This window comes from Myotis brandtii, unplaced genomic scaffold (genome assembly GCF_000412655.1).
Source record: "Myotis brandtii unplaced genomic scaffold, ASM41265v1 scaffold215, whole genome shotgun sequence".
In the NCBI taxonomy this organism is placed as follows: Eukaryota; Metazoa; Chordata; class Mammalia; order Chiroptera; family Vespertilionidae; genus Myotis; species Myotis brandtii.
The window spans coordinates 4,178,542-4,200,534 of record NW_005358043.1 but is presented as its reverse complement, the minus strand read 5'-3'; the positions used below and the strand labels follow the sequence as shown (position 1 = coordinate 4,200,534).

The 21,993-nt window shown below is 38.7% G+C and overlaps 1 protein-coding gene across 10 annotated transcripts in view; it reads left to right on the top strand.

Moving 5' to 3' along the window:
* MLLT10 (myeloid/lymphoid or mixed-lineage leukemia; translocated to, 10) overlaps window positions 1-21,993 on the top strand; it is a 224,038-nt gene that overhangs the window by 99,516 nt on the left and 102,529 nt on the right. For all 10 annotated transcript variants that reach the window (XM_014539374.1, XM_014539373.1, XM_014539368.1 and 7 more), the window contains one exon: window positions 14,429-14,524. In XM_014539374.1, coding sequence (XP_014394860.1) covers window positions 14,429-14,524 — 96 coding nt within the window. The remainder of the gene's footprint in view (window positions 1-14,428; window positions 14,525-21,993) is intronic.

The following is a 21,993-nucleotide window of genomic DNA, read 5'->3' as shown; positions in this document are numbered from 1 at the left end:
AGCTGTGAAGCAATGCAAGCTGCTGTGGGGCCTTGGGCCTTCTTTTGGATGTTCTGGGTCTCTCTGACCCAGCTGCAGTTTGTTAGGTAATTTTAGATTGCAAAGGGCCAGGTCATTCATATGCAAAAGCCTCTGTGCACAGCTTGGGTGGGGCTGGGTTTCAGGGAATCAACAGGGCGGAGCAAACAGCTATAGCTGATCCTCAGCCCTGCCCTAAGAGGCCCCGGGTCTCAGTGTCTCGTGGTAATCGCTGCAAGCACCTCTGAGAGAAAGCCACGCTCGCGTTCTGCCCGCTGCCAGACAGTCCAGTTTCTCCCCGTATGAGTCTGGGTCCCCAGAGCCTCGCCCGGAACTGGAGTTAGGGCCATCTGGAGCTTCTGTCTCCCTCCCGATTGAAAAAGACAACCGCATCCTCAGTTGCCAGCCCTTTCCACCTGGGCCTCCGTACCTCTGCACTTTACTTCCACACCTCTTCTGAGTCTCAGTGTGCTTTTCTCTTTCCTTCTGTTTGTAGAATTTCCACTCAGCCAGCCTTCCTGTGGTTCTGTTGATGTCCGTTTTGTCTTTTAGTTGTATTTTTGAAGTGATTGTGTGAGGTAGCAATTTCAGGTGTTTATCTGTGCCGCCATCTTGGTTTTCCCCTTTAATATGTAGTTTTAATAAATATGATTAAAATCCTAAAGTATTATAGTACAGTGATCAAAATCAGTAAATTAACATTGTTACAAAACTATTAGCTAATCTACAATCAGATTCAAATTTCACTCATTAAAGTCATCTATATTGAAGGGGGAAATCTAATCCAGTATCATACCTTGCATTTAGTTGTCATGTCTCTTCAGTTTTTCCTGGCCTGGAATATTTCCTCATTCTTTGTCTTTCATGACCTTGACATTTCTGAACCCTTTTGGTTTCTGGTTCTCTGAAGCACTGCCTTCGATCTTAACAATGGATTTTACAGCCACACCCTTGTTTTACTTTTCATATAGTGTTTTTCTGACAATGGCCTAGATTTCATCTTTGAAAACCATTTCTTACTCTTAGCATTGTTTTCTGTGTGGAGAAACTGGGAATACTATTTTTTCTTTAACTCCAAGAAGTTGTATTTAGGGCAATTAAATATACTATAGAAAAAGTAAGTCATATTATATAACAAATTATGGCAAAGCAATTTAATCATATTTCTTGGATGAACCCAGTATCATAATTTAAAAAGTACATTCTCAAGATATTCAATATTTGCAATTTAAAAAATCTTATTAATTTGAGAAAAAGGTACTTTACTGGTAGATACTTAATCAGGTGAAAGAGAAATAAAAGTAGTAAAGTAATTTTTTCACAGAGTTTAGGAGTTTGAGTAAGTTTTGGGGAAACTGCTGCTGACCCATAACTCTCCACAAACAGGAAGAAAATCTTGTAAAATATATTTAAATATGTATTTAATCCAACAGTCCCATAATTTGCAGATATAAAACAGATTCGGAGTATCATAAAAATAATGATTAATAATTTAAAATTTTGAATGTATTTTTTATACATGGAAATGTGCATGATGAAACCAGCAGTGACATACCCATAACAAATTAGGGTAGAGTCGAAAAATGGAGGCATCAATTAACTTCATAAGTTCCTTCTATATGATGTATCACAATCATATTTGAAGGAGAAAGAACTGGCAAAGGATGAACAATTTGGCCTGAACTAGAGCAGCCGTTCTCAACCTGTGGGTCGCGACCCCTTTTGGGGGTCAAACGACCCTTTCACAGGTGTCGTCTAAGACCATCGGAAAACACATATATAATTACATATATAATTTGATTTTGCGATTAATCACTATGCTTTAATATTTCATTTAAATCACTATGCTTTAATATTTCATTTAATATGAAATTGGGGGTCACCACAACATGAGGAACTGTATTAAAGGGTCGCCGCATTAGGAAGGCTGAGAACCACTGAACTAGAGTTTCGTCAAAGCCTCACAGATATGCGTTGTGACAGTGTTCTCCCTGGGATAAATTCAGACACTTTGTGATTGTGGCGAAATCAAATGATTTTTAGAAAGTTGGTCAAAATTGCCTCATTGCCCCTGAGAGACACCATACCACTCCACACAGAGCAGAAAGACAACTGCAATCACTTACCAGTCAGACTCTACTGATCACTCCCTATCTCAGCACCCTAAGACTGACTGATCATTCCACTTGGTGGCTCAAATGGGCACTTCTGTAAGTAGGAGGATGTCATTGTGATACATGAACCAGTGTTCCCCTTTAAAAATTTCCTGTTGCCCAGTAAACCCCTTCCATGGATAAGTCGACCAGAAGTTTTCTATCATCTAAAGATGAGTTATAGTCGAAAAAGAGGATGATATTCTGACCCTAGGAAAAGCAAGTTTCAGAAGCAAAGTGTACAGACTTAGAAAAATACAAAATGTGGGGGAGCCAGGGCTTGTCTACATCCCCAGCCTAGTGCTGGAAAGAGAAAAAGGCAAGACACTGAAGTGTAAGGCAAGGGAGTCAGATTTTGCAGGGTACCTGAAAAGGAAACATTTGCTCTGTCCACAAACTCCAGGCTGATGGCCTAATAGACTGAGATATGCTCTCCATGTAGGACTGGATTTCAAAGAGACAATCTCCCTGTCCACTCTCTTTACTGCTGAGTAATAATCTTATACAATCCACTGCACTGACCTGTTATATTCTCCTGACATGTGGCAAACACAGACTAAAGAAATGGCTGTGAGACCTGATGAGGCAAAGAGGCCTGGAGAGAGCTAGCTTTTTGGGCCTCTAATGCAATGGAAGAGCAGCCAATATTTTTCCATCTCCCAAGAGGTCTCCCAAATACTGGGAATGAGGATAAAATCTGGATAGGTTCTGGAGTCAGGACTCTAAAGGAACTGATGGAATCAAGTACAGAAGAAGAGACCAAAGGAGAAAGTGGCCTTTAAAACAGCCCCTCTCATTCCTCGCAAAGCCAAGGGACCAAAAAAGTCACAGGCGTCAGATAATAGAGTCCTTCATATAATCTAGAAAATCTCCTTTTTAGGTAAATCATACAGTTCATTAAATACAGTTTCTGTTTTCTATATTACCATAAGAAACAATGTTGCTAAACTTTGTTACTACATTTCCCTCCTCCCCGCCCCCACTTTCTTTTAAGCTTTCTATAGCAGCCTCCTGAAAGGCCATAAGGATTCTTAACAGTGACTTTAGTGCTTATTAGGCTTTCATTCATAATCTGAAAGTCCTTCTGGCTTCTGCCCACTGCCTAATTCCGTATTTTTAGTTTTTGTTGTTTTTGTTGTTGTTATGGTAGCATCCCACTCCTCATAACAGTGTCTCTAGCCTGTTATTGCAGCATAACAAATTACCCTAAATTTTAGTGGCTTAAAACTATAATAAATATTTATTATCTCATAGTTTTTATAGGTAAGAAATTTGGATTTAGCTGGTTATTTCTAGCTCAGGTTTTTCATCAGATTGCAGTCAAAGATGTTGGCCAGACTCAATTATTTAAAGGCTTGACTAAAATTGAGGATATTCTCCCAGAATGGCTATTCACATGGTTGGCAAGTTGATGCTGGCTGATCAAGAACCTTAGTTTCTTTCTGCATGGACCTTTGCATAGGGCTGCTTGAGTGTCCTTGTAACATGGCACCTACCTTTTCCCAGAGAATGCTTTAAGAGAGGGTAAGGTGAAAGCTGCATTATTTTTTTGTGACAAGATGTCACATGTTGTCTTTTTTTAATGCCTTTTTTTTCTAAATTATTTATTGGTAGTAAAATATATATATAAATATTATTTGCCATTTTAACCACTTTTAAGACACACCACCATTTTTGCAATATCTATTAGTGGCATAGTACAGCCTGTTCAATGTGAGTGGATACTACCTAGGGGCAAAGATCATTGGGAGCTATCTTGGAGGCTGGTTATCACACCTTGAGAATTGGGCAAATCTGTTGTTTCTTATCATTTTTTCACCCACAAGTCTTAGCATTCATTGAAGATTTTACCTAAAACAGTTTGACGCAAGGTGATTTTCTAATTCTGTCATCCATAAATTGGCCTTCTACTGTAAATTAGAACTTCCCTCCCTTTCTCCCTTCTTTTTGTTAATCCTCACCTGAGGATATTTTTCCGTTGATTTTTAGAGAGAGTGGAAGGGAGGGGGAGAGACACACAGAGAGAAAAATCGATGTGAGAGAGAGACATTGATTGGTTGCCTCCTGCACTTGCCCAGACCAAGGCTGGGATTAAGCCTGCAACCGATGTGCCCATGACCCAGAATCAAACCTGTGACCATTCAGTTTGAGGGCCAATGCTCTGTCCACTGAACCAAATGGGCTTGGGCCCTTTCTCCCTTTCTCAGTAATAGGGCAGGGGGCATCTACAGAAGAAATCAAGAAGTAGCAATAGATACAGGAGGAAGTTAGGAGAGATTGGTATTTTGGAATGCAGGGAAAGTGAATATTTCACGAAAGCCAGTCAGTGCTCAGCAGTGTTAGATGCATATGAAAGATCAAGTAATATAAGAATAAATGTATGTTCTTTGGGTTTATTAACCTGAAATTAAAAAGTGGAGAGGCAAGAAGCATTTTTGGGGGGAATCAATTGAAATTTGGGGGGCACAGATTCAGGCTGACTCCCAAATGATGTTCCAGTTACAGAGTGAGGACAAGGAGATTTTATGAGAAAAGGAAAGGAATAAATAATTACACGAACAGAAGAAACTCCTATTGGTGCTAGTAAGCTGTGTTCCTCTTGAGATATACATGATTGGCTACTGATTCTTCAGATTAGAGAGTCCATATTCATCAGTTCTTGTCATCAGGATGTCTGCTTTTCTCTGGCTTTACAAATAATTTTTTGTTAGACAGTGGTGGTTTGGCCCAATCCAAAGATCTGGCCCAATTCAAATAGTCTATAAGACACACAAGGCAGTTAGATCCTCTGGAATGGCAGTTCCAACTTCATTTTGAAATGGCTTCACTATGTCAACTTTCACAGATTCAATGCTAAAGAATTTGTTGAAGTGGAGTTTCAGTGTTATAGAAGGGAGAAGAAACTAATTGAAGTTGCCAGCATCACTACTCTTGCAGTTTGGGGCTATTAGGTAAAATAAGGGCTACTTGAACACAAGCACTGTAATACCTTGATAGTCAATCTGATAGTCTAGAGCAGGGGTGGGCAAACTTTTTGACTCGAGGGCCACAATGGGTTCTTAAACTGGACCGGAGGGCCGGAACAAAAGCATGGATGGAGTGTTTGTGTGAACTAATATAAATTCAAAGTAAACATCATTACATAAAAGGGAACGGTCTTTTTTTTTTTTTTAGTTTTATTCATTTCAAACGGGCCGGATCTGGCCCGCGGGCCGTAGTTTGCCCACGGCTGGTCTAGAGTCCCGTGGGCGGCATACTGCGGCTCCCGAGCCACATGCGGCTCTTTGGTCCCTTGAGTGTGGCTCTTTCTTAGCCTTAGGAGTACCCTAATTAAGTTAATAACAATGTACCTACCTATATAGTTTAAGTTTACAAAATTTGGCTCTCAAAAGAAATTTCAATTGTTGTACTGTACATATTTGGCTCTGTTGACTAATGAGTTTGCCGACCACTGGACTAGACAGTTACTAAGCATATACACTGTGGAGATGCTGGACAAAGGGATGATTCACATCCAGGGCACAGCAGGATGGTATGAGATTTTATCTTGCTACTCAGAACCGCTACTGAGTACAATATAAAGCATATGAATTATTTATTTTTGGAATTTTTCATTTCATATTTTTGGACTGTGGTTGACCTTGGGTAACTGAAATCATAGAAAATAAAATCACAGATAAGGGACAGGAGAACTACTGTATTAAGAAAAGCCTAGAACATGGCACATAATGACTCAGGTTAGCAAGATAGAGCCTGCTTTTTCAAGTGGGCCCAAGATACCTCACAGCAGTCTCCTAAACTCTGCAGTTGTCAAGGTTTATGGTGCATTTCCCACATTTGTGTGGTAAGAAGAAAACAACTTCACTGGGGCTGGCTCCTCTGACTGCTCTCCCTTTCGCACCCTTGCAGTATCAGGTGCTCCTGCCCCTTTCCTTTGTCTTGAGTCCCTCAACCTCTCTGCTTTCCACCCCAAAGATCAGCATTACCAAATCCTTGGTGTTATAATACCTGTATTTTAAAAAGCAAGTGATTTCTTTCTTCACTTTAAAAATGGACAATAGCAGAAACAAATCAGTCTCAAACTTTCACTTGTAGCATTTTAACTAACAAGGGGAATGGATGAAGAAAAGGTTTGTAGTATATAGACAGAACATATTAATAAACTATTTAGGGTAGCTCTCCAACCACTTGTACTTCTCTGTTTAAGCTTGTTGTACTTCTCTTATGCAAGTGATAATGACATGGCCTCCTAGGTCCTCTCTGTAGTACTCTTCCCCCCCACATAAAAATTTACTATCTTAAGTATGTACAGTTCTGTGGCATTAAATACATTCATATTGTTGTGCATCTATCACCACCACCATCTATCTGCAGAACTCTTCATCTTTCAAAACCAAAACTCTGTAGCCATTAAACACTAACTCTCTCCCCCGCCCCCCAATTCCCTGGCAACCACCATTCTACTTTCTGTTTGTAGGAATTTGACTACTCTAGATTCCTCATAAATGGAATCATATAGTATTTGTTTTATGACTGGCATATTTCACTTAGCATACTGTCCTTAAGATTCATCCATGTTGTGGCATATGTCAGTGTTTTCTTCCTTTTTAAGGTTGAATAATCTTTTGCATGCACATTTTGCTTATCTGTTGATGGACAGTTGGGTTGTTTCAATTTTTAGCTCTTGTGCATAAATGCTGCTATGAACATCTGTGTATAAATATCTCTTCAAAACTCTGCTTTCAATTCTATTTGGTATATACCTAGAAATGGAGTTGCTAGATCACATGGTGATTCTGTGTTTAATTTTTTGAAGAACCACTATAACTGTTTTCCATAGCAGCTGTACCACTTTACATTCCCACCAAGGTTCAGATTTCTCCACATGCTTGCTAACTTTTTCCCCTCTGTAGTGGTTTTGTACTTTCGTTATGATAAGTTACTTGGTGTTTGCCTCTTTTGTTTACCTACTTGGGACTGATTATTGTTAGATAAACTTTGTGTACTGATTATTGTTTGATAGTTATAGTAAAGGAAAAGTAAGAGAAGTAAATAAAATGTAAATTTTTATTGACTTAGTATAATGTTCTAGATCACACTTTCAAATAATACTTTGTGAAATGATGGAAATGTTCTGTAACTGTGTTCTTTAATACAGTAGCCACTAGCCACATCTGCCTATTGAGCTCTTTAAATGTATCACATTACCGAATATTTAATTTTAATTAAGTTAAATGTACATAACCACATGTGGCAAGTATATTGGACAGCATGGCTATAGCCTGTTTGTTCATATTTAAGGTTTTCTGGATAAACATTAGGTTACTTGTTTTTGAGTTACCAGGATTTTTATTTAATTTTGTATTTTGTTTATTTATTTTGTCATGAAGTGCATTACTCTCAAATATGGGCACTAAAAAGTTTTAAGTCAGTCAATAATACATAAAGAATTTATACTAAGCCTTGGATGGTTTGGCTCAGTGGATAGAGCGTTAGCCTGCGGAGTATAGGGTCCCGGGTTCGATTCTAGTCAAGGGCACATGCCTGGGTTGCGGTCTTGATCCCCAGTAGGGGGCATGCAGGAGGCAGCCAGTCAATGATTCTCTCTCATCATTGATGTTTCTATCTCTCTCACTTCCTCTCTGAAATCAATAAAAATATATTAAAAAAAGAATTTATATTAAGTCATTCAGGAAGCAGGTAGACTTGATAAAATCTTTATGATAAATAATTATGGATTGTATTAATAGTTTAATCTTAATTGATGAATTATTAGCACAATCTACTTAGAAAGAGGATAGTTACCCAATGATTTTGTGTAGTAAAATCAGTCACTCAATTGATGTTTTTACTAAATTCTTGTGTAGGCTTATTTTCTTTTTAGCCTTAGTTGTCACATGTAACCACAGTTGAGTTTTTAAAAAGTGTACAGTTGTAGTGGTTTCTGAATAAAATAAATATACAGGTAAAATAAATATACAGGTAATCCAGAGTGAGTTAGGGACAGTCAGAGGAAAATACAGTGCTTGTGGAAATTTAGCAGAAGCTTCCTGTGAGACAGTAGGAAATGCTAAATGGAAGAAGTGGCATTTAAGAAAAGTCTTAAATGTTAGTGGTTTTAAGGAATTATGCAGGCACAGTGTTCTCAATGACAAGTAAAAAAAATTAGAAAGTTCAGCATTTAAACATAGAGAAGGTTCAGTTTCTTGAAAGGATATGGGGTAATGGGGTAGGAATGATAAGGGTGAACACAGGTTGGGGCCATTTATGGAACCCCAATAAGGGGAGTTTGTATTTAGTAATGGCATGAGGAAGACTATTCACCAGTGTTGTATGAGGTGACAGAATTTGGGAACCACTGTGATGACTGATAGCTTTATTTATAGCATTTATCTAAATTTTATATATTTTCCTCATTAAAACAATGGAATTTCTTCATAAGTCTTATTTGCCTTTATAAGTTTTATTTACCTTTGTGCTTATGTGCCCGATAAATAATATTTTTACTTAATGAGTGATTGAAATTAGGAGACAGTTTGTAGAATAATGATGACTACAATGATAACAAAGCAACAATAACTAATGTGTGTAGTATTTACTACATGTTAGACACAGTGCCAAGTACTTTAAATGTAACTAGAGGCCCAGTGCATGAAATTCATACATGGATAGGGTCCCTAGGTCTGGCTGGCGATCAGGGCCTTTCAGCTGCCTGGCCGGGGCCTTCCTTCCCCCAGCTGCCAGCCGGGGCCTTCCTTTGTTCCGTGCCGCCCCCTGCTGGTCAGCGCACATCATAGCGAGCGGTTGAGCAGCTTGAACAACTAATATAATTATTAAAATAGAGCTGAATGGGAACCCCTGTAATCTGGCTCCCAAGTCTATGCTCTTGACCCTATACTATGCTCCTTAAGTATGTTAGCCTGAATCAGAGTAAAAGTAATGAAGACTAAACAGGGCTTAATGGCTATAGGAATGGACAGATATGGGGGAATAATATTCAAGAAGCTAAAGGAATAAAATCTATACGGCCTGGGATCTGATTGGGAGTGGTAGGACAAGGGAAAAGGTGTATTGTAGGTGATGGATGTTATAGGCTGTCTTAACTGGGGATGTGGTACCATAAGTACAAGTAAGGACTTTAGGAAAAGCTTGTTAGTGAGTATTATAAAAAGGAGGAATGATGAGTTTGATTTTATCACATTAAAATTTAAGGTATGGTGGACAAACAGAACAGAGACCCCACAAATCGACCCAAGCCATTACGGTCTATTAATATTTGACAAAGGAGGCAAGAGCGTACAATCAAGACAGTCTCCAATAAATGGTATTGGGAAAATTGGACAGCTACATGCAAAAAAATGAAACTAGACCACCAACTTACCCATATACAGAATAAATTCAAAATGGATAAAAGACCTAAATCTAAGTCAGGAAACCATAAAAATCCTAGAAGAAACCATAGGCAGCAAAATCTCAGACATCTCTTGTAGCATTATGTTTACGGATACATCTCCTAGGGCAAAGGAAACTAAGGAGAAAATTTTATTTTAGTTGCATTGAACACAATGTAGTAGTTACATACACCTATAGGTGGAATATGAAACTGGAGCATGAGATGCTAATGGAAGTAAAAGGACTTGGCTGCAGTCATGAAAAGGGATAATTTCTGATGGACTTTTATCCCTGAAGGAAGAAAAAGCTTTAGTATTAAATATTGAAAATGGATATACTTGTCAGGCAGAGAGAAGTTACAATGAACATTAATAATCAGTTATTATTAATTAGCTGATAAAAAGTCCAAGTAAAATGTCAAAGTGAATCACATACAGCCTCTAATTGCCTAAAAGGTTCAACAAGATGCTCAGCTTTTTTATTTTTTTTATGTTGGGGGTCTGAAAAGAGGGATTGGACATTGTAAATCTACTCACATAGTTCTCAGAGAAACTCTGCTTGCTGAGCAGGCCTCTGAATTTTATTGGGATTTTTCAGCAGCCCTGCTGGGAGAGGTGTGATACCATCAGTGTAAGAACTGTTGAGACTCATGCTGCTAATTTACAACCAATAGTGAAAGCTTTGGAAATCAGATAGAGACACTTGCACTAAATCTTGATATGCCTGTTGGTGACAAATGGCAAGGAAATTTAGGTTTTCCTGGGGAGGTACTACAAACTTCTAATGGCGGCCTTGAAACATGCATATGAACTGATCTTGAACCCCGAGTATGCGAGGAATGGCAAAGAAGTTATTAGCAGTGTCCAAGACAACCAACTAAGTACCATCGCTTTATGTAATGGATTTAGTCTGTAATAGCAGTGGCTATAACAGCAATGACTAAACTCAGTTAATAATAATTAATTATATGCCTCCAACTTCTGTTAACCTTTTGCCACTGGCCTAGCAGGGCTTTTGTGTTGAGATATTACATACTTTAAGTTCTTAATCAAGGTTGTGGTTTCCCTTTGTCCTCTTGTAATTCTGTTCTGTTTCTGTTGGACCTCCAAGGAAAGCGAAGTGATTTGGGGAGCAATTTCTCTGTTTGATTAGCATCTTCTGATTGGGAGAATACCCTTTGGCACTTATAAGATGGGTAATGATAAGTATACAACACAAGGGTTTGCAACCCTAATTATCTGTAAAGAATCAGACAATTATTTCAGTCTTTATAGATATAATACAATCTCTGTCACGTATTCTTCCGTTTTTTAAAACAACTCTTTAAAAGATGCAAAAATCATTGCTAGCTTGGGTGCTATAGTTTGGTGACTCCTGATAAATGAATTCCTGCTCTACCTTGATATGTATAAAAAGTAACAAAAGTACAGCTAGCTGCTGAAAGGCCCAGCCTACAAAGTCATGTTAGCTTCCTTACCCACACTTTTAATCTCTGCTCTGCATCCTGATGCCTTTTTCTTCCATGGGTCCAAGTAGCATAATGATCTAGGTATCTCTGTGTGACAGAACTTTAAAAATTTGTGTCTCTCCTCTTTCCAAATTCCCCAGCATACTTGGGTGGGTGCAATTGATTGATTCCTCCCTGGGGACAGGGAAACCTCGTCCCCATCTCAATTCACTTTTCTTCTTAAAGCAACTGAGGTTGCCTTAAAGAGTGAGGAGGTTGATAAAGAGTGAGAGATTTTGGGGGTACAGAGTGGCTCCACGCCATTAAATATGCCTTGTATTTACTTTGAATTTGGAAGGGTATGATGGCTGCTTGTGGGTCAACTAAATACATTTTCCTTGTTTTTAGCACTCACAATACTCAAGGGTGAAACCAATTATTTCAGCCCTGGGAATCTCTTGACTCATCAGCCAGTTTGTACACTCTGGTTGACTCAATCTTGGCTCACATAGCAGGGACCTGTTTTAGATAGCTCTCCTTAATCTGTGGCATCTGCTACTCCTGTTACTAATATAATTTCTCAAGTTTTCACCTAGTTTTGTAAAGTGCCTAGTTCTGTAAGGGCTGGGAGAATTTTTCAGGGTGGCAGTACCAATTATAAGAATTAACCTAGATTTTTCATTTGGCAGTGGGTCACCTTTATCACACTGTAAATGCTCTGTTAATGTTGTAAACCCAGTCTGGGCACTAGGAGCCTAAATCCCAGCCAAGGTCTCAACTATAATTTCCCATGAGAGAGGATCTATCTTTGGGAAATCTCCCTAATAGGACTAAAGCAGCATCACATTCTCATTACCAAGTTGTTAAGAACTATGAAAGAGGTCTTTGATTTTACCATAGGTATATGGGTAGTTAGCAGACAGGAAAATTCTGTGTTCCCCTGAGACCCAGTTTCCATAGGGTAATGCAGAGAGGACCAGATGATATCTGCTCATAGAGTCTGTTGTATTGCAGTAGAGGAACCCTGAGCTTAATGCATTTGAACTTTTTTTAATGGACAGTAAGTGTGGCTACTTACTGCTCAACACAGATGCTCTGATAGTCCAGAAAAACAACCAAGTCATTGCCTCACTCAAAAGACATGCAGAAATAGTAGAGACATACAGAATTGTCTCCTAATACATAACAGTTCTCAAATTATGTTTGGTTTGATACAATGTTTATTTTTTTATTCACAATTAGGTCTTTTTTTGGTGATTGTTTTGGGTACTGATTTTGATCATTTCCATGTTATCAGAAAAAAAATGTTTTTCTCCCCCCAATTTCTGCAGTTTACTCATAATTGTCATTTTATTGTTTTGCTTTGCCCTGCTAAATCACTTGCCTGACATAGGGCAAGAAACAACATAGGATATCTTTTCTTTAAAAAACATTTTTCTTTCAATTACAGTTGACATACAATATTAGTTTCAGGTATACAACCCAGTGATGAGACATTTATATAACTTACGAAGTGATCACCCCAGTAAATCTAGTACCAATCTGACACCATGCATAGTTATTACAGTGTTGTTGACTATATTCCCTATGCTGTACTTTACATCTCCATGACTGTTCTGTAACTACCAATTTGTACTCCTCACCCCTCTGTATCTATGAGTCTGTTTCTGTTTTGTTAGTTTCAATCTGTTCTTCTTAATCCCTTCACCTTTTCCATCTCCCCATCCCCTCCTCCCATCTGGCAACGGTCAAAATGTTCTTTGTATCTATGAGCCTGTTTCTGTTCTGCTTGTTCATTTATTTCTTTAGATTCCACGTATAAGTGAATTCATACGTCATTTGTCTTTGTCTTTAACTTATTTGATTCAACACAATTCCCTCTAGGTCCAATCCAGGTTGTTGCAGATGTCAAGATTTAATTCTTTTTTATGGCTGAGTCATATTCCAGTGTGTATATGCACCACTTATTTATTTATTCATCTATTGGTGGACACTTAGGTTGCTTCTATATCTTGGCTGCAGTGTACATATGCATGTGTATGCATTTTCAAATTATTGTTTTGGGTTTATTGGGATAAATTCGTAGAAGTACAATTGCTAGGTCCTTCTTTGTCTCATTATAGCCTTTGCAGAACAGGTGTGCTCAATTGGCAGACAGCTCATTTCCAAGCCATGAATCAGGAACTAGGTTCCTTTCATCTTGTGGCTCAGCCTTCTTTTCAGTGTTGCTTCTATGGTTGACCAGAGTTTTGTAATATTCCATGAGGACTTATATACTGTCGCTTGATAAACCACCTCACAATTTTTAGTGGCTTAGCAGGAACATTAATGTTTTCCCCACGTGGTAACAGCTAGATATATTCATGGGACTACATTCAGTTGGTTACATGGTTCAAGATCATCTTATACACATGTCTGGGCCTAGTTGGTACTGGCTGTAGGCTGGGGTACCTCAGAATATAGGGCCTCATTCTCTACTTGGTCTATCAGGAGAGTATGTTAGGACTTCAAAGTAAAGCAGCAAACCATAACTTTAAGTTATTTTTGTTAGTGATAACTAAATCATCCATTTTCTGAATAAGCCTAGGAAGATTTCTTGTTCTGGTTTCTAGTTTGTGGGCCATAGAATTTAATTCATGTTGATGGAGAATCTGACACTATTCTAATGCGAAAATGCATGTCAATGTGCTATGTAAATTTTAAAGTTCTATTTATAAAAGATACACAAAAGTATTTAGTTTTTAATGAGGAAAAATATGAAATAGTTTGCCAGATATAAATGTAGCAAATAATTGTAGACTTCAGTTACTTATATTTTATCTTGTTCAAGGAGAAGGAAGCTGAAGTCACTTTAAATAACTTATACTAGTATTATTGTACTAGAGACTCTGTGCATAAAATTTGTGCACGGGGGGGGGGTCCTCCCCCTCAGCCCAGCCTGCACCCTCTTGCAGTCCGGGAGACCTCGGGCGATGTCCAACTGCTGGCTTAGGCCCGTTCCCCGTGGGTTGTGGGCCTAAGCCGGCAGTCAGACATTCTTAGTGCTGCCATGGAGGTGGGAGAGGCTCCTGCCGCTGTGCTCACCAGCAGTGAGCCTGGCTTCTGGCGCACTGACCACCAGGGGGCAGCTCCTGCATTGAACGTCTGCTTCCTGGTAGTCAATGCACGTCATAGTGACCAGTCGTTCTGCCGTTTGGTCGATTTGCATATTAGCGTTTTATTATATTGGATTTCAATATATAGTAATGCTATTATGTAAATATACTACTGATCTTGTTTATGTATGAATTGTCATTAGAAGTGATTTTATAGTTTTTGACAAGTATTTGTTAACATTTCAAATACTAAACAATTATTTTTTAAAAATCTCATCTTGTGCATGTTATTTAAATTGGATTTTACTTCTATTCATTTTTAGAAATATAAGGAAAAGGATAAACACAAACAAAAACATAAGAAGCAACCAGAACCGTCACCTGCATTGGTTCCTTCTTTGACTGTTACTACAGAAAAAGTAAGTTTTAAATGTCATATTTTGTTTTATATAATAACAAATTATGTGCTGACTTTTACCTTTAAGAAGTATTTTCATTCCCAGCATCCTGGTTCCCAACCTCTCTAACTCTATATCAAGCACTGGGTATTTCCATATCTTAGTCCTTAACCTACCTTCTATTTATATTATACTTGTTTCTGAAGAATGTTAAATAAAGATAAGCAGTGGGAAAATATCACTGAGGTTAGAATTTGGGCTGTGGAGTAGGCTTTGTTCACCTGTGATTTTGAATTCTGGCTTCACCACTTAACTGACAGCTCTAAGGACAGATTAATTAACCTCAATTTCATCATCTGTAAAGTGAAGGAAGTAGCTATTGGAATTGAATGAGAAAATCTATGTAAAGCAATTAGAACAGTGTCTGGCTCATAGTAAGTATTACTTTGTGAATGTTAAATATTATCAAGATTATTATCACATGGTTAATATGAAAACGAATAGATAACAGGGACAGGTGGCTGGGACAGAGTAAACAAGGGTTGGGCGGGGGTGGGGGGGTAGAGTGTAGTACAGCCGTGGGCAAACTACGGCCCGCGGGCCGGATCCGGCCCATTTGAAATGAATAAAACTAAAAAAAAAAAAGACCGTACCCTTTTATGTAATGATGTTTACTTTGAATTTATATTAGTTCACACAAACACTCCATCCATGCTTTTGTTCCGGCCCTCCGGTCCAGTTTAAGAACCCATTGTGGCCCTCGAGTCAAAAAGTTTGCCCACCCCTGGTGTAGTAGGTGATGAGGCCAAGTGAGGAGCCAATAGGGTTAGGTAAGCCAGTGGAAGGACTTTGTTATTTAGGTTGAGTGAAAAGTGAGCCATTGAGGTTCTGAACTTAGATGTAACATTGTCTGGCTGCTTTATTGTAGATAGACTGTAGAGAGTCAAGTATGACAGCAGGGAGACCATTAGAAGGTAATTAAAACAGTCCAGAGAGAGATGGGGGTAATATGGAGAAATAGTTGAGGTGACTAGACTTTGATTGAATACATTTTAATGGCTTCAAATTGACGTAGAAGTATAAATTTGAAAAGCTAAATCTGCCTTTGCCTTCTCTGATTTTTTTTTTACTTTTTGATGCTTAGCAAAGTCTTTCCTTCCTTAAACTTATATAAATATTTTTAAAATATTTTCTTCCAGCTTTTTAGATTATTTATTTATTTTTTTATGGTTAATCCTCACTTGAGGATATTTTCCCACTGATTTTTAGGGAGAGTGGAAGAGAAAGGGAAAGACAAAGAGAAACACCGATGTGAGAGAAGCACATCAATTGGTTGCTTCCTGCATGCGCCTCGAAAAGGGCCTGGGCCAGGGAGGAGCCTGCAACCAAGGTATATGCCCTTGACCAGAATCCAACCTGGGACACTTTGGTCCGCAGGCCAGCGCTCTGTGGACTGAGCCAAACTGGCTAGGGCAGATTATTTTAATTTTTAAGTACTTCTTTAAAATAATCCATCTAGATTTTGTTTTATTTTGTATAAGATACTTTTTTCCAAATTACTAACCAGTTTTTCTAGTACCATTATTAAATAGTCTCAGTCTTTTGCTACTGGTTTGGAATCCTTCCTTATCATATACTAAATATTTATATATAATTGAATCTTTTCCTGAAATTTCCTTTTGTTCTATTGATATATTAAAGTCAGCCTGTCTTTAATGAATGTCATTAGACTGCTTTGATTAATATTTTACAGGCTAATACGAATGTAATATATTCATAGTCTATTCTGTTGAACATTGCAATCTTCATCTCAGGACACATTTCTTGATGTATCACACAGGACTGGAGTTCTGTAGTTATTCCATGATGACTTACATATACTTATATTCTCACACATGTATATGTACATATTTTGCCTTTCATTCTCATGTGTTTCCTAGGCTTCAGAATCTGATCAGCTCTCATCAACTGATTTAAAAAGGGCTAATGTCATAATCAGATCAGCCCTGGTAGATTAAGATAAATAATCTGGTGAGGTCTTGAGTGATTTGGATTGTAGAACACTTGAGTCATAAATTTCTTTTAGGAGAACAGTGTCATTTTCTTCGTTCACCACACACTCTCACCTGCTGCTGTGGAAATGGATAGATCAGGGAATGTAAGGCTGAGTGTTACTCTGAGCTGCAGGGCTCTTTTAAACACCATGGTTCATATTAGTAGAGCACATTTAAATTGCAAATCAAGTGTAACTTTAATTAACTAACTTTAAATACCTGTACTACATAGCCAGTTGTTGGGGTTTTTTTAGTCTTTAAAAAATATTTTTATTGATTTGAGAGAGGGAGGGAGAGGGAGAGAAAGATAAAAACATCAGTGATGAGAGAGAATTATTGATTGGCTGCCTCTTGCACGCCCCACCCTGGGGATCGGGCCGCAAACCCCAACATGTGCCCTGACTGGGAATCAGACCTTGATCTCCTGGTTCATAGATTGGCACTGAACCACTGAGCCATGCCGGCTGGGCCACATAGCCAGTTTTGATTGCACGTTTTTAAATCCTTGCTTTTGCCATTTCTTATACCTTAACACAAAATTTGCCCTGACCAAGTGGCTGGGTTGGGTGGAAAGTCGTCCCATACACCAAAAGGTTGAGGGTTCAGTTCCCTATTAGGGCACATACCTAGGTTATGGGTTCAAGCACTGGGCAGGGAGCATACTGGAGGCAACAAATTGATATTTCACTCTCATATTGATGTTTCTCTCTCACATCGATGTCCCCCCTCCCTTCTCGCTCCCTTCATCTCTCTAAAATTAATGAACATAGCCTCACTGAGGATTTTTAAAATATTAAAAAAATAAGTACAAAATTTTATTTTATTCTTTATTAACTAAAATTTCACTCTTCCAGTCTTAAATTTTTCAACTGTATTTTTCTGTGACCAACTTTTAACCCTTTATGACTCTAAACATAATTTTTAAAATCTTTATTATTGAAAATATTGCATATATCCCCTTTATTCTCCCATTCACCTGTTATAGCCTGCACCCACCTCCGCACAGGCCCCCACCACCCTATTGTCTGTGTCCATGGGTTATGCTTATAATCATACAAGTTTTTTGGTTGATCTCTTCCCACCTGCCCACCAACCTCTGCCTTTCTCTGAGATTTCACAGTCTGTTCTATGCTTCTGTGTCTATGGATCTATTTTGTTCATCAGTTTATTTTGTTCATTAGATTCCACATATAAGTGAGATCATGTGATACTTATCTTTCTCTGACTGGCTTGTTTCACTTAGCATAATACTCTCCAGGTCCCTCCATGGTGTCTCAAAGGGTAAGAGATCTTTCTGTTTTTACTGCTGCAGAGTATTCCCTGGTGTAAATGTACCACAGCATTTTTATCCACTCGTCTACTGATGGGCACTTCGGCTGTTTCCAGATCTTAGCTATTGTAAAGTGTGCTGCTATGAACATAGGGGTGCATACATTACCCTTTTTTTTAATGATGTTTACTTTGAATTTATATTAGTTCACACAAACACTCCATCCATGCTTTTGTTCCGGCCCTCCGGTCCAGTTTAAGAACCCATTGTGGCCCTCGAGTCAAAAAGTTTGCCCACCCCTGGTGTAGTAGGTGATGAGGCCAAGTGAGGAGCCAATAGGGTTAGGTAAGCCAGTGGAAGGACTTTGTTATTTAGGTTGAGTGAAAAGTGAGCCATTGAGGTTCTGAACTTAGATGTAACATTGTCTGGCTGCTTTATTGTAGATAGACTGTAGAGAGTCAAGTATGACAGCAGGGAGACCATTAGAAGGTAATTAAAACAGTCCAGAGAGAGATGGGGGTAATATGGAGAAATAGTTGAGGTGACTAGACTTTGATTGAATACATTTTAATGGCTTCAAATTGACGTAGAAGTATAAATTTGAAAAGCTAAATCTGCCTTTGCCTTCTCTGATTTTTTTTTTACTTTTTGATGCTTAGCAAAGTCTTTCCTTCCTTAAACTTATATAAATATTTTTAAAATATTTTCTTCCAGCTTTTTAGATTATTTATTTATTTTTTTATGGTTAATCCTCACTTGAGGATATTTTCCCACTGATTTTTAGGGAGAGTGGAAGAGAAAGGGAAAGACAAAGAGAAACACCGATGTGAGAGAAGCACATCAATTGGTTGCTTCCTGCATGCGCCTCGAAAAGGGCCTGGGCCAGGGAGGAGCCTGCAACCAAGGTATATGCCCTTGACCAGAATCCAACCTGGGACACTTTGGTCCGCAGGCCAGCGCTCTGTGGACTGAGCCAAACTGGCTAGGGCAGATTATTTTAATTTTTAAGTACTTCTTTAAAATAATCCATCTAGATTTTGTTTTATTTTGTATAAGATACTTTTTTCCAAATTACTAACCAGTTTTTCTAGTACCATTATTAAATAGTCTCAGTCTTTTGCTACTGGTTTGGAATCCTTCCTTATCATATACTAAATATTTATATATAATTGAATCTTTTCCTGAAATTTCCTTTTGTTCTATTGATATATTAAAGTCAGCCTGTCTTTAATGAATGTCATTAGACTGCTTTGATTAATATTTTACAGGCTAATACGAATGTAATATATTCATAGTCTATTCTGTTGAACATTGCAATCTTCATCTCAGGACACATTTCTTGATGTATCACACAGGACTGGAGTTCTGTAGTTATTCCATGATGACTTACATATACTTATATTCTCACACATGTATATGTACATATTTTGCCTTTCATTCTCATGTGTTTCCTAGGCTTCAGAATCTGATCAGCTCTCATCAACTGATTTAAAAAGGGCTAATGTCATAATCAGATCAGCCCTGGTAGATTAAGATAAATAATCTGGTGAGGTCTTGAGTGATTTGGATTGTAGAACACTTGAGTCATAAATTTCTTTTAGGAGAACAGTGTCATTTTCTTCGTTCACCACACACTCTCACCTGCTGCTGTGGAAATGGATAGATCAGGGAATGTAAGGCTGAGTGTTACTCTGAGCTGCAGGGCTCTTTTAAACACCATGGTTCATATTAGTAGAGCACATTTAAATTGCAAATCAAGTGTAACTTTAATTAACTAACTTTAAATACCTGTACTACATAGCCAGTTGTTGGGGTTTTTTTAGTCTTTAAAAAATATTTTTATTGATTTGAGAGAGGGAGGGAGAGGGAGAGAAAGATAAAAACATCAGTGATGAGAGAGAATTATTGATTGGCTGCCTCTTGCACGCCCCACCCTGGGGATCGGGCCGCAAACCCCAACATGTGCCCTGACTGGGAATCAGACCTTGATCTCCTGGTTCATAGATTGGCACTGAACCACTGAGCCATGCCGGCTGGGCCACATAGCCAGTTTTGATTGCACGTTTTTAAATCCTTGCTTTTGCCATTTCTTATACCTTAACACAAAATTTGCCCTGACCAAGTGGCTGGGTTGGGTGGAAAGTCGTCCCATACACCAAAAGGTTGAGGGTTCAGTTCCCTATTAGGGCACATACCTAGGTTATGGGTTCAAGCACTGGGCAGGGAGCATACTGGAGGCAACAAATTGATATTTCACTCTCATATTGATGTTTCTCTCTCACATCGATGTCCCCCCTCCCTTCTCGCTCCCTTCATCTCTCTAAAATTAATGAACATAGCCTCACTGAGGATTTTTAAAATATTAAAAAAATAAGTACAAAATTTTATTTTATTCTTTATTAACTAAAATTTCACTCTTCCAGTCTTAAATTTTTCAACTGTATTTTTCTGTGACCAACTTTTAACCCTTTATGACTCTAAACATAATTTTTAAAATCTTTATTATTGAAAATATTGCATATATCCCCTTTATTCTCCCATTCACCTGTTATAGCCTGCACCCACCTCCGCACAGGCCCCCACCACCCTATTGTCTGTGTCCATGGGTTATGCTTATAATCATACAAGTTTTTTGGTTGATCTCTTCCCACCTGCCCACCAACCTCTGCCTTTCTCTGAGATTTCACAGTCTGTTCTATGCTTCTGTGTCTATGGATCTATTTTGTTCATCAGTTTATTTTGTTCATTAGATTCCACATATAAGTGAGATCATGTGATACTTATCTTTCTCTGACTGGCTTGTTTCACTTAGCATAATACTCTCCAGGTCCCTCCATGGTGTCTCAAAGGGTAAGAGATCTTTCTGTTTTTACTGCTGCAGAGTATTCCCTGGTGTAAATGTACCACAGCATTTTTATCCACTCGTCTACTGATGGGCACTTCGGCTGTTTCCAGATCTTAGCTATTGTAAAGTGTGCTGCTATGAACATAGGGGTGCATACATTCTTTCTGATGAGTGTTTCAGGTTTCTTAGAATATATTCCTAGAAGTGGGATCACTGGGTCAAATGGCAGTTCCATATTTGAGGAAACTTCATACTGTTTTCTATAATGGCTGCACCAGTCTGCATTCCCACCAGCAGTGTACTAGGGTTCTCTTTTTTTTTAAATCTTCACCAGCATTGTCATTTGTTGATTTGTTGATGGTAGCCATTTTGACTGGTGTGAGGTGATACCTCGTTGTTTTAATTTCCATGTGATGATCATTGACTTTGAGCATATTTTCATATGTCTCTTGGCCATCTGTATGTCTGTTTGTATGTCTGTTTTCAAGAAGTATCTATTTAGGTTCTTTGCTCATTTTTTAATTGCATTGTTTGTCTTTCTTATGTTAAGTTGTATGAGTTCCTTATATATTTTGGCTATTAACCCTCTAGCAGACGTATCATTGCCAAATGTTCTCCCATACAGTGGGCTTCCTTTTCATTTTGTGGTGTAGGTTTTTATTTTGATGTAGTACCATTTGTTTATTTTTTTCCTTAGTTTCCTTTGCCCTAGGAGATGTATCTGTAAACATATTGCTATAAGAGATGTCTGAGATTTTGCTGCTTATGGTTTCTTCTAGGATTTTGATGGTTGCACAATTCACATTTAAGTCTCTTATCCATTTTAAGTTTATTCTTGTGATGGTCTAGTTTCATTTTTTTGCACGTAGCTGCAACTAGTGGAAGTGTCTTTCTCACATCAGTGTTTATCCTCTCCTCCTTTTGTTCCTCTCTCTTTAAAATCCATCAATAAATTTTTTTTATATGTTATAACTAGAGGCCCGGTGCACGAAATTTGTGCGGGGGGGGGGGCCCTCAGCCCGGCCTGCACCCTCTCCAATCCCGGGGATCAGGTCTAAACCGGCAGTCAGACATCCCTCTCACAATCCTGGACCACTGGTTCCTAATTGCTCACCTGCCTGCCTGCATGGTCGCCCCTAACTGCCCCCCCCTCCTGGCCTGATTGGCCCTCACTGCCTCTGTGTGCCGGCTTGATCACCCCTAACTGCCCAACCTGCTGGCCTGGTCACCCCTAAGTGCCCCCAGCTGCCGGCCAGGTTGCCCCCTTCCTGCCGGCCTGGTTGCTCCTACCTGCCCCCCCCACCCCCGCCGACCTGTTCAC